General features: G+C 43.0%; 1 protein-coding gene across 3 annotated transcripts in view; it reads left to right on the top strand.

The window, feature by feature from the left end:
* glra1 (glycine receptor, alpha 1) overlaps positions 1 to 14,708 on the top strand; it is a 169,526-nt gene that overhangs the window by 55,026 nt on the left and 99,792 nt on the right. Inside the window, exon 3 of one of the 3 annotated variants that reach the window (XM_049585225.1) lies at positions 3,232 to 3,270. The exons of the other annotated variants lie outside the window; for them this stretch is intronic. Within the exon in view, the coding sequence (XP_049441182.1) occupies positions 3,232 to 3,270 (39 nt within the window). The remainder of the gene's footprint in view (positions 1 to 3,231; positions 3,271 to 14,708) is intronic. 3 annotated transcript variants of the gene reach the window in all.

Here is a 14,708-nt window from a genome sequence, read left to right on the forward strand (position 1 = left end):
TCACTGTGAAACAATGAATCCTTGGGCCTTAACTTCCACTTCCTTGACATTAGGTGTTCCTCGGTTATAAATCAGCCTGTGTGGAGACTAAAAGTTCTCTTTCTGTGCTATGACTGAAATTATGTGGCCCATTTGGAGCTGGTTGAAGATTTACATTTTTGGGGGTGGAAGTAAAACCTTTTGTCATTCTGATGGGCCCCATTTCAGCCAAATGACTTTAAATTAATGGTGCCCATTTGAAGAAAGAAGTATAATTTCATTTCCGATTTGGAGATCATTTATCCAGCCCGATGAGGTTACAGCTCCATTTCTGTAGCCGCAGTCACATCATTACGAGGAGGGGAAAAGAATCCATTATGAGAACTTTGTTACTGAACGGGTTAGGGCTGTCCCGAATACCAGCTCACTGGCATCAAAGCTCCAGGGAGAAATATCCACCATTAGTGGAAGCTCTGAGGGGGTGATGAGAGACAAGGACGGGAGTCGGACTTTTCTGAATCATCAGTTTAAATGCAACTGAGATAGTCACTTTGTCAGCACGCAGGTCGCAGTAACATTTGCCGTAGAAAAAGAACACATTAGTCACAGTTTTCAGGTTTTTTGTCCCAGTGTACATGTGTGAAACACCAGTTTCCTTCGGCATATATTGAAATTCTTTATTAGGAATAACCCCTTGAGAGGTGCCATCTTGTTTACAAGGGTTTCCCATCTCCACTTTTTGATGTTCGTATTCACAGATTTTTAAACTATTCCAGACACTTGACTTTTTTGACATCTTGCTGGCGTATCACTTGTGGTCAGACTGTCCCAGTTGGTGTATTGCTGGACCGCTGGTGACTGACATTAGATAAAACCAGAGTCACAAACTAAGTTTAAAATTCCTTGTCTGACAATAACTGTTAATAATTCATGTTGATGCATAATTAAATATGGTGGATTACTGCTGTCTAATTCATTGGTTATTTGGGACTTTGGAATAATGCATGCATATAAAAAACTTCCAGGGGAACTGAGTGATGAGGCCATCAGACTTTTTAAAACATCTAAAGTAATGTGACAGTCACTCTGTTAGCTGCAGGCCGCAGTAACTTTAACCATAACAACTCGAAAAAAAGAAAATGTTACAAGTCAGCTGTTTTTATAGTTTTCAGCTGATTTGCTGAGTTTGTTGAAGATTTGAGATTCGGCAGTTTCCTTCAGCGTATTTCCACTTTTTGGGGGTTGCCTTCACAAATTTTGAAACTATTCCATACACTTGACTTCCTCGACATCTTGCTACCATATCACTGGTGGTCAAACTGTCCCAGTCCATCATCATCCTCACTGTGACCTCGTCACACGTCCAGGTTTGGTCATGGACTTTCCACGTCCACATATGACGTCCAAGGTACCCTGGGTGTGTTGGTTGTTGACGTTCTGGGACGCCGTGTCAACTTCAGCCTGTTACATGCATTGTCTGTTTTCAAAATACACTTCTGTTTTCACAGGAAATGTACAGTTTGATACAGTCTCTTTCAAAATAAAAGCACTACGTCAGTACAACACCACCAACTGATGTTTTTGTCCTTCAACAAGACACACACGTGGTTACGTTTAGCCGACACACACGTGGTTACGTTAAGCCAACACACACGTGGTTACGTTTAGCCGACACACACGTGGTTACGTTTAGCCGACACACACACATGGTTACATTTAGCCAACACACACACGTGGTTACGTTTAGCCGACACACACATGGTGTCGTTTAGCCGACACACACACATGGTTACATTTAGCCGACACACACACATGGTTACATTTAGCCGACACACACACGTGGTTACGTTTAGCCAACACACACACACGTGGTTACGTTTAGCCAACACACACACGTGGTTACGTTTAGCCGACACACACGTGGTTACGTTTAGCCAACACACACACACGTGGTTATGTTTAGGCGACACACACACACGTGGTTACGTTTAGCCAACACACACACACGTGGTTACGTTTAGCCAACACACACACGGGGTTACGTTTAGCCGACACACACACGGTTACGTTTGCCCAACACACACATGGGGTTACGTTTAGCCGACACACACGTGGTTACATTTAGCTGACACACACACGTGGTTACGTTTGCCCAACACACACACACACACACACACACACACACACGTGGTTACGTTTTAGCCAACACACACACGTGGTTATGTTTAGCCAACACACACACGGGGTTACGTTTAGCCGACACACACACACACGTGGTTACATTTAGCCGACACACACGTGGTGACGTTTAGCCAACACACACATGGTGACGTTTAGCCAACACACACACGTGGTTACGTTTAGCCGACACACACACGTGGTTACGTTTAGCCGACACACACACGTGTTTACGTTTAGCCGACACAGACACGTGTTTACGTTTAGCCGACACACACACGTGGTTATATTTACAACCATGTGTGTGTGTCAGCTAAACGTAACCCCAACACACACACGTTGGATTAGTGTATCTTAGTTTATGTGTCATTTGGGATTTTTGGGAGCAAGTATATGCATTTAAAATTGAGCATTTAGATATTAATTTGGACGTTGATCACCATGACAACGATCAAAGTATTCGGGTCAGCCCTAAACCAGGTTCTCTCTGGAAAAAGCAACTCAAAGACAGAAAAACCAAAGTGTAATTTCCTGGAAGGCCGAATGAGGCACAAAGTCCAAATGAAGCCAGTTTGACATGTAGTCTTTGCATTGTCCCCCCCTCCTCCTCCTCCTCCTCCTCCTCCTCCTCCTCTTCCTCCTCTGTCTCTCTGGCCTCTTGCATCTCCTGTAGTGCATTTTGCTAGTCTGACTTCAGCTCCTCTTGACAGAACTGCATTGCAACCCTCCTCCTCCTGCTCTTCATCTCAGTGCATTGCCTCTCCTCTCCTGCCCGCTGCAGTATGGCAGTAGATGATTGTTCCTCTACAGACTCGTGCATCCCTCCTTCCTGCTATTGCCTTCACAGTATGTTGCCCCCCCTCCTCCCTGCCCCTCCTAAGTCTCCCCCACTGCCACACACTCACCCCCACTGAGTGTTGGCAGCAGTGCGACACCTTAGATAATCGAGCCTTGCTGTCTTGCTCGCTCCTTGATAGACAAAGCGGTTGTTTTCCTTAACGAGGACAAACAACGTAGAGTTGGTAACGTGATGTTAGAATATGCTGTGTTTAATTCTCATCTTTTTTTTATTAGACCCCAAAGGCTCCAAAAATGAAGCTACTCACAAGAAAGGTACTTTCCTTTTTCTTTCTCCCTTTTGGTTTCTTTTTTCTTCTTCTCTTCTTCCCTGACCTGAAGGTTTGTGTTTGTCATGCCATGATGAGGCATCTCCAGAAGAAAACTCACAACGCCTTCCTGGATGAAGTGTGTAGAGATGTGTTACTGCAGGTTGTGTCAGTCCAAATGATCCAGGTTTTACTGTGTGGTGGAACATTTGATGACAGGAGCAGTTAAGGGAACAAACATCAGCAGTATTTCAAGCTTTAGTTATTCTGTTGACACAGACATTCTCTCTCCCTAAATGCCACACATAATCATTCAGTAGTTAATTCAGCCAAAGCAGCAGATATGAAGCTGTTTATTCTGTTTCCATGAAACTGTCAGGTCTCTGCTCTGTAGACACACAGCTGCTTTTCACCTGGCTCCTAACCTTACTGCATGTGTGTGGCTCACGTGTCTGTTATACTGTACATATCCATATCTGACACTGGGCCTCTCCTGTACACAGCAAAGTATCTGGAGCATCAAACAGCCCCCTTCAATGTCACAGAAATCCCTACTGGGTGCCAAATAATACCCTGTCAGTGAGTCATGAGTGAGTGCAACATGAGACAGTTTGTGCTGTGTGTTCCTGCAGCTGTGAGACACAAGCACACATCTGTACATCAGCAGCAGTAAATACATAATGCTACAGTGGATATAGTTCACTGTTGTACCATCCTGGACCCCTGCAGGGGGAGTAAGTGTAGTCAGATGTCTGTAGTGTGGCTGTGTTGTATTCCTTTGTGTAGCTGACAGCTGGGAGCCAACATTACCACTGATCCTGACTCAGCACAACCTTTACTCACTTCTAATGTTTGGCCCAGAATTGAATTTGGGTCCTGGTAGTGTTCTGCAGAGAGAAACAAGCCCAGAGCCCCAAAAAGTTTCACACTGAACATCTCTGTGGATCTTTACAAACTCTGCAGAGCTGCCCACACACAGGACACACTCACGTTCATAAGTCCTGACTGAGCTCAGGGTAAACAGGAGGATGGTACAGAAGTGATGTGTAGTAGTGCTTGTGTAGGTCAGTACTGTATCAAGTGTACAAGTGTTGTATATTAAGTACTGTGGTGCAGAGTATAGAGAGAATGAAGATGATGTCATGCTGTGTTAATGTTTTTGGATGTGAGGATGGCGCTCTGTGACGTGTCCCTCCTGTGGTGGACAAACTAATCACATTAACACAGATCCAAATGAGCTGCAGCCCAGAGCTGGAGTTCAGACCCTGATGCATCCCTCCACTCACACACACACACACACACACACACACACACATCCAGAGCTATCATGTTTTAGGACACAGATAACATAGCTAACAGAGAGTCACAGGATGGCGCCCCCATCCCACACAGTCTGACGTACCTTCACGCTCTCTGTTGCACTTCAGTTGAACAGATTAAGTCAGTGAAAATGTTCTAAGCACTAATGTGTGGGTGTGTTATAGCGTACCTTTAATTATCAGGTAATTACAGGTGTTGATTTCCTGCTCGTTTGGAGAGCTGGGGTTCATGTTGAAGTGTGACACTGGAAGTGAAGGCAGGAAGCACGGTTGGCTGTTTATTGTCTTTTTGGTAATGTCATCTCACAAAAATACGAGACCACAACTTCTTAACACTGCATTACAAGCTGGTGGTGACACGGTTGGGTTCAGCCAGCAGGACTATTGAATAAAGTTTAGAAGAAGATTGAGGACATCATCATCCTCACTGTGACCTCGTCACATGTCCAGGTTTGGTCATGGACTTTCCACGTCCACATATGACGTCCAAGGTACCCTGGGTGTGTTGGTTGTTGACATTCTGGGACACCGTGTCAACTTCAGCCTGTTACATGCATTGTCTGTTTTCAAAATACACTTCTGTTTTCACAGGAAATGTACAGTTTGATACAGTCTCTTTCAAAATAAAAGCACTATGTCAGTACAACACCACCAACTGATGTTTTTTTCCTTCAACAACACACACACGTGGTTACGTCAACACACACACACACACACACACACACACACACACACACACACTATGAGGGGTCAAACGTTTCACCCAACCACACTACAACATGTCACTTGCGCCTACTTAGGACACATCAGATCTAATCAAACCGCGTGAGCGCACGCCTACATTTTACAAAGGGTTACTATGGAGACACAAGTGTTACACACATGCCCACTACATGAGGCGCAAGCGTTGTGCACTCCACTCACACGACGCAATCACACGTCTTATCAGTACGCATGCACAGCGCGTTACAAACGCTGAACATACACTACACCTACATGTCAGTCTACGCACGCACGTCTGATAAGCACAGTTAGCATAGCGATGCTACGTGTCACACGTCCGTAACACGACGCATTGTTGCTTCAACAGCTAACACTTCTGACCCTGTGATTACATGACGTGTCTACGCACGCACGTCTAATAACCACATGCCTAGGCATGTACAGGCATTGCACACGCATTGCATGTGTAACAAGTATACAGTGAATGCACGCGCAGTGCACGCGAAGCAAGTACACGGTGATGGTTGCACATGCAATTTACACGTATCAAGTACGCAGTGAATGCACTGTGTGTGTGTGTGTTCGCTGATACGTTTGACCCCCTCATACAAACACACACACACACTCATAAACACACACACACACACACACACACACACACATTGTTACGTTTACCCAACACACACACGTTGTTACATTTACCCAACACACACACGTTGTTACATTTACCCAACACACACATGTTGTTACATTTACCCAACACACACACGTTGTTACATTTACCCAACACACACACATTGTTACGTTTACCCAACACACACACGTTGTTACGTTTACCCAACACACACACGTTGTTACATTTACCGCACACACACACATTGTTACGTTTACCCAACACACACACGTTGTTACGTTTACCCAACACACACACATTGTTACGTTTACCCAACACACACATGTTGTTACGTTTACCCAACACACACACATAGTTACGTTTAGTCAACACACACACACACATGTGGTAAGGTTTACCCAACACACACACATTGTTACGTTTACCCAACACACACATGTTGTTACGTTTACCCAACACACACACATAGTTACGTTTAGTCAACACACACACACACACATGGTTACGTTTAGCCGACACACACACATGGTAACGTTTGGCTGACACATACATATGTGGTTACGTTTATCCAACACACACACACACACACACACACGGTTACGTTTAGCCAACACACACACACGTTGTTACGTTTACCCAATACACACACGTTGTTACGTTTACCCAACACACACACGTGGTTATGTTTACCCAACACACACACGTGGTTACGTTTACCCAACACACACACGTGGTTACGTTTACCCAACACACACATGTGGTTACGTTTAGTCAACACACACACACACACACACACGTGGTAAGGTTTAGCCGACACACACACATGGTTACGTTTAGCCGACACACTCACATGGTTATGTTTGGCTGACACATACATATGTGGTTACGTTTATCCAACACACAACCACACACACACACGGTTATGTTTAGCCAACACACATACACACGTTGTTACGTTTAGCAAACACACACACGTTGTTACGTTTACCCAACACACACACGTGGTTACGTTTACCCAACACACACACGTTGTTACGTTTACCCAACACACACACGTGATTACGTTTAGTCAACACACACACGTGGTTACATTTACCCAACACACACACGTGGTTACGTTTACCCAACACACACACGTGGTTACGTTTACCCAACACACACACGTTGTTACGTTTACCCAACACACACACGTGATTACGTTTAGTCAACACACACACGTGGTTACGTTTACCCAACAAACACACGTTGTTACGTTTACCCAACACACACACGTGGTTACGTTTAGCCGACACATACATACGTGGTTACATTTATCCAACACACACACACACACGTGGTTATGTTTATCCAACACACACACACACACACACGTGGTTACGTTTAGCCAACATACACACACACACACACACACACACACGTTGTTACGTTTAGCCAACACACACACACACGTGGTTACATTTAGCCAACACACACACATGGTTACGTTTAGCCGACACATACATACGTGGTTACGTTTATCCAACACACACACACACACGTGGTTATGTTTAGCCAACACACACACACACGTTGTTACATTTAGCCAACACACACACACACACGTTGTTACGTTTAACCAACACACACACACACATGTGGTTACGTTTAGCCAACACACACACACACACACACACACGTTGTTACGTTTAACCAACACACACACACACGTGGTTATGTTTAGCCAACACACACAAACACGTTGTTACGTTTAGCCAACACACACACACACATACACACACACACGGTTACTTTTAGCCAACACACACACATGGTTACATTTAGCCAACACACACATGATTATGTTTAGCCAACACACACGTGGTTAAGTTCAGCCAACACACACACACGTGGTTACATTTAGCCAAGACACACATAATTATGTTTAGCCAACACACACACACGTGGTTAAGTTCAACCGACACACGCACATGGTTACATTTAGCCAACACGCACATGGTTACGTTTAGCCAACACACACACATGATTACGTTTAGCCAACACACACACATGGTTACGTTTAGCCAACACACACACATGATTATGTTTAGCCAACACACACACATGATTACGTTTAGCTGACACACACGTGGTTACATTTAGCCAACACACACACATGATTACGTTTAGCCAACACACACACATGGTTACGTTTAGCCAACACACACACACGTGGTTACATTTAGCCAACACACACACATGATTACGTTTAGCCAACACACACACATGGTTACGTTTAGCCAACACACACACACATGATTACGTTTAGCTGACACACACGTGGTTACGTTTAGCCAACACACACACGTGGTTATGTTTAGCCAACACACACACGCATGGTTACGTTTAGCCAACACACACACATTGTTACGTTAAGCCAACACACACACATCGTTACGTTTAGCTAACACACACACATGGTTACGTTTAGTCGACACATACGTAGTTACGTTTAGCCAACACACACACACACGTTGTTACGTTTAGCCAACTCACACACATGGTTACGTTTAACCGACACATACTTAGTTACATTTAGCCAATACACACATGTTGTTGTGTTTAGCCAACACACACACGTTGTTACGTTTAGCCAACACACACACGGGGTTACGTTTAGCCAACACACACAAGTTGTTACGTTTAGCCAACACAAACACATGGTTCCGGTTAGCCAACACACACACGTTGTTACGTTTCACCAACACACACACATGGTCATGTTTAGCCAACGCACACACGTGGTTACGTTTAGCCAACACACACACATGGTTACGTTTAGCCAACACACACACATGGTTATGTTTAACCGACACATACTTAGTTACATTTAGCCAATACACACATGTTGTTGTGTTTAGCCAACACACACACGTTGTTACGTTTAGCCAACACACACACGGGGTTACGTTTAGCCGACACACACACATGGTTACGGTTAGCCAACACACACAAGTTGTTACGTTTAGCCAACACAAACACATGGTTCCAGTTAGCCAACACACACACGTTGTTACGTTTCGCCAACACACACACATGGTTATGTTTAGCCAACGCACACACGTGGTTACGTTTAGCCAACACACGCATGGGGTTACATTTAGCCGACATGTACATGGTTACATTCAGCCAAAACACACACGTAGTTATGTTTAGCCAACACACGCACGGGCTTACGTTTAGCCGACACACACATGTGGTTACGTTTAGCCAACACACACACATGGTTACGTTTACCCAACACACACATGTGGTTACGTTTAGCTACCACACATACGGTTCCGGTTAGCCAACACACACGTGGTTACATTTAGCCAACACACACACTCGCTGTTACGTTTAGCCAACACACACACACATGGTTCTGGTTAGCCAACACACACGTTGTTACGTTTAGCCAACACACACACATGGTTCCGGTTCGCCAACACACACAAGTTGTTACGTTTAGCCAACACACACACATTGTTACGTTTAGCCATCACAAACACATGGTTACATTTAGCCAACACACACACGTTGTTACGTTTAGCCAACACACACACATGGTTCCGGTTCGCCAACACACACACTCGTTGTTACATTTAGCCAACACACACACGTTGTTACGTTTAGCCATCACAAACACATGGTTACATTTAGCCAACACACACACGTTGTTACGTTTAGCCAACACACACACATGGTTCCGGTTCGCCAACACACACACGTTGTTACGTTTAGCCATCACAAACACATGGTTACATTTAGCCAACACACACACGTTGTTACGTTTAGCCAACATACACACATGGTTCCGGTTCGCCAACACACACACGTTGTTACATTTAGCCATCACAAACACATGGTTACATTTAGCCAACACACACACGTTGTTACGTTTAGCCAACACACACACGTTTTTACATTTAGCCAACACACATAGATTATTCATTTGTTGTTTACTCATGTTATTTACCACCTGAACTGTCTCACTGGGGAAGAGATGCGTCTTCCTTTTTTGCTCATTTATTGAGCCAGGTTTATTTATTTTCAAATTTGGACGCAATTTCCATTTGTGGAGACCTAAACAGTCGAATTGGTGGACACTATTTAAGTGAAGTTGATAATATCCCTGTTCGTACTCCAATTGATAACTGTGTGAATCACCATGGAGAAACCTTCTTGGAATTTCTATTAGACTCTAAAATGTGTGTCTTAAATGGTCGAATAAATCCACTTGATGATAACTTTACATCAATCTCAGTTAAGGGGAGGGCTGTTGTTGATTATATGGCTGTACCCTATGACTGTTTAGAAACTTGTTTAGATTTCAAGATACTTCCCTCATCTCAACTCATATCAGACTGTCAATGCTATGACTTGATTAGTGGTAGGTGTCGTGTCCCAGATCACTCACTGTTATTTCTTAAGTTCAAGGTGCAGCCACAAACTGGTATTCTCGATGAGAATTATCACGAATCAAGAAAATCTGTACATAGTATATTATTCACCCGAAAATTATGTAGGAATGTACCAAATCAATTCTCAGAATGAATGAAAAAAGGTGTAGATGAATTGGCTGAAAGTATGCAGGAAATACTGAACTCACAGGAAGATATTGATAAATGGTACAGTAGAGTGTGTGAGCTCTTATACAGTGAGTTAGGAGGGACTGGACCTAGGAAAGGACTTTTTAAATCAGGAAATAAAATTCATAGGCTTAATAAACCTTTTTGGAATGAGGAGCTGGGGGACCTGTGGAGGGCAATGCATAGAGCAGAACATCTTTACCTGAAATATAAAGGGGACAAAGACCAAAAAGAACAGCTCAGAGTCAATTTTAAGCTGAGTCGAAATTTGTTTGATAAAAGGTTACGTTACTTTAAAAAACAGTACAACAAGGGATACATCTTACAATTGGAAGAAACACACACTAACAATCCCCAATGTTTTTGGGATCAGATTAATAAACTTGGGCCAAGAAGACGAAGTAAAATACCATTGGAGGTGTATGATAACAAGGGCCAATTAACCTCAGACATCCCACAGGTATTAAATGAATGGGAAAAGTGTTTTGCACATTTATTTTCAGGGAACCAAGAGAGAGATTATTTTGATTCAGTCTTCTTTGAGGAAATTTGTTTTCTCAAATACCAATTAGAAAATAAATCACCTCACTCTTCTTTCGTGCGGGAGAATGTTTTAAATGAAGACATTCATTTAGAGGAGGTGAAGAAAGCTATTGCTATTTTGAAAGAGGGAAAAGCCTCAGGGTTTGATGAACTGACAAATGAAATACTGAAATGCTCTATGTTCACAGATCTTCTTTATGTCCTATTTCATTTTTGTTTTGAAAACGGGATTATTCCTTCAGTGTGGTACAAATCTATCGTTAGCCCAATACCGAAATCCTCAAAACATGATCCCAGAATACCGTTAAAGTATCGTGGTATCAGCTTACTGAGCACAGCATACAAACTATATACATCTATTCTTAACACCAGGCTCATGGCCTATCTGGAAGAAAATAGTTGCCTAGTAGAAGAGCAGAATGGCTTCAGAAAGGCTAGAGCCTGTGTAGACCATGTGTATTCAATCACTACTGTAGTTAGAAATAGAATAATGCAAAACAGATCATCATTTGCCTGTTATACTGACTTTCAAAAAGCATTTGATTTCGTTAACAGAGATCTACTAGCCTATCGTCTCCTTGAGGAAGGGATAGGTGGGAAATTCTATTGGGCCATATAGTCATTGTACAAAGATCCCCAGGCCTGTGTTAGAGTGAATGAATATTGCTCAGGGTGGTTCCCTACGCCATCTGGTGTCAAGCAGGGGGACTGCCTCTCTCCTACTTTGTTTGCCATCTTTATTAATAATTTAGCTAAGGAAATAAAACATTTAGGATTGGGTCTTAACTATGACAGCAGTAACAAATTAGATATTTTACTTTATGCAGACGACATAATTTTGGTAGCCGAAAACGAAGAGGATCTGCAGAAAATGTTGGTATGTGCAGAGAATTGGTGTAGAAAGTGGAGACTTACAGTTAATCATAGTAAAACTCAGATCATGCATTTTAGACAGATTGGGACTAAAATGAGTGACACAGTTTTATTTTGGGGAACAAAAACTAGAGTATGTAAGAAACTACAAATACCTAGGTTTTCATTTGGATGAACATCTAAATTTTGAATACGGTACATCTCTGTTTGCGGAATCTGCAAGCAGGGCACTTGGTGGTGTAATAGCAAAGACTAAAAAGCTGGGCGACTTAGGATATGCTACCTACTCCAAATTGTTTCACATGTGCGTCTGCCCTGTTATTGATTATATGGCAGGAGTATGGGGCTCAAAGGAAAACAGGAATGGACAAAAGGTACAGAATAGGGCAATACGATATTTTTTGGGGGTCCACAAATTTGCACCAATACTTGCTATAACGGGAGATATGGGATGGGAGCCGTGTGAGGTGCGTCGGAAAGGTGGCATGTTAGCTTTATGGAATAGAATAGTGAGGATGCCAGAGAGTAGAGTTGCCAAGAAAATATTCAAATGGGATGTCATGATAAAAGGTGCATGGGCAAGTGAAGTAGAAGATATACTTATGAGGATTGGTGCATTGGATGTATTTCAGAATGTGATCACTGTGGACGTCTCTTTGGCTAAAGAAGCCTTGTTTAAAGAATGCCAGATTAAATGGTCACAGGACATACTGTATAAACCAAAATTAAGAACATATAGCATAATAAAAAGCTGTAGTAAAAAGTATGTTTGTGCCCCTTTATCTAAAAGACAACGATCACTATGTGCCCAGCTCCGTTCTGGTATCCTGCCTCTGCATCTTGAGACAGGACGTTATCGGGGGTCTCAGAAGAAGAGAGGTTTTGTTCATATTGTGATATTAATGATACTGAAAATGAGTTCCATTTTGTTTTTTATTGTTCTCTGTACCATGAGTTGCATCAGAAATTATTTAACAGGTGTAAGAATTTAGATTTGATGTGGTTGAATGATGCTGAGAGGCTCAAATGGATTTTTGATTACAAAGTATTCGCACTTGCTGACTATTTAGAGAAAGCTTGGGATAAACGAAGAAAAGTATCATATATGTAAAAATATCTATTTTGGTTTTGTTGTGGAGAAAGAACTATTATTTACTTTTATTTTATTTATTTATTCATTCACACACACGTGGTTACGTTTAGCCAACACACACACACGTGGTTACGTTTAGCCAACACACACACACGGTTTGGTTTAAGAAAAATGTGAAATTGGGTGGTTGTTGGACCCTTTCACCACCCTTCCCACTGCCCTACTCAGACCTTGACCCCCTTAATTTAGGTTGTTGTCCCACCTCATTCCCCCCTGATGTTGCCAGGCACTATTTAACAGTAACGTTGACCAGCCAGGTATCATGCCAACATGAAACGATGGCTTTTTTCGTCTGTGTCTGACGCAGGAAGACACTGACCACTGAGTGAGACCCGGTTGGTCCAGGATGCAAGAACGTCCTGAAGTGATGCAAGTACATTACATAATGTGACCTAACTATGTAAGAGATGCAAAATACGTGATGGTACACGAAGTCAATGTTGACATTTAGCTGACATTTTGTTTGTGTGTGTGTTTCACCCATCCATCACCCGACCGGCTCTGTACGTGCACCTCCTCACCCTGTAGTGAACCGTGACCATGGAGTCTTATTGACTTTCTAATGGCTCATTTCCATGGTGACGGCGTTATGCAGTGTTAAGAGGTTCATTTCACATATTTCTGTGAGACCAGGTTGTGTTTTGGTGTTGGCTTAACAGGCTAATATCTCATAGCCTTCTTACTGAGCAATGTGTCATACACAGCAGAGTACAGTGTGATACAGCACATCACAGCACAGCACAGCACAGTCCAGTAGGGAATAGCTGTGTAACACTTATCTCTGTTTGTTCTGAGCTGATCCGTGTTGAAGAATCTCTTTCAGCCTATTTGGCTCGTTAGCTTAACATGCTAACGCTGGTATCACAGCGAGCCTTGAACACAGTGGCTCCTGTCAGTTGTAACTAATGTGTATGTGGCCCTAATTTACATGCACAGAGAGGAAGTCATTGTACAGTACCCCTCCTTCCAGCTGGTGATGGAGAAGCAGCAGAGGTGATGCACTGGGTGATTTGTGGGGGCGATGCTGCCACACAGAAACACAATATTCTTCAGTAATTAAAGGAAACGTTGGAGGTCCAAACACAGTCTGTGTCTGCTCCGTCTTCAGAAGGTTAAAACTCCTCTGCAGTGCTGCAGACGAGCCTTTAGTGTCTGATGCTCCTGAGAGATACTAAAGAGCTCAGGAACCTCCTGAGCTTCGTCTGCTGGCCCAAACTGTGCCTCATAGCAGACAAGGTTTTCTATGAGCAGCTCGTCTGCCTGCAGGCTGCAGCTCAACTTACCCACCATCTTGGCACAGGGGAACGACGTGCAGGAATAATAAGGATTCATTTCTCACTTTACTGTTCAAATAGCAGGAGCAGAATTATAGTTTCAAGTTCAGAGATGTGTTGGGGAGGAAGGGAGCGTTAATCTTGTCGTGGTGACTTTGAGGCATCATCAGGAAAAATACAGATATTTCTGTAACTTACTGATGTTTCTTTTTATAGTGATATATCTTGGTTTGTATCTGCAGCTCCATAAGAGTCTTAAATTTTATAATATAAATATTAGACCTTCAGTGAGCATTGTTATGTCCCCACACCGGTGATA

Source organism: Epinephelus fuscoguttatus, linkage group LG9, assembly GCF_011397635.1.
Source record: "Epinephelus fuscoguttatus linkage group LG9, E.fuscoguttatus.final_Chr_v1".
Lineage (NCBI taxonomy): Eukaryota > Metazoa > Chordata > Actinopteri > Perciformes > Serranidae > Epinephelus > Epinephelus fuscoguttatus.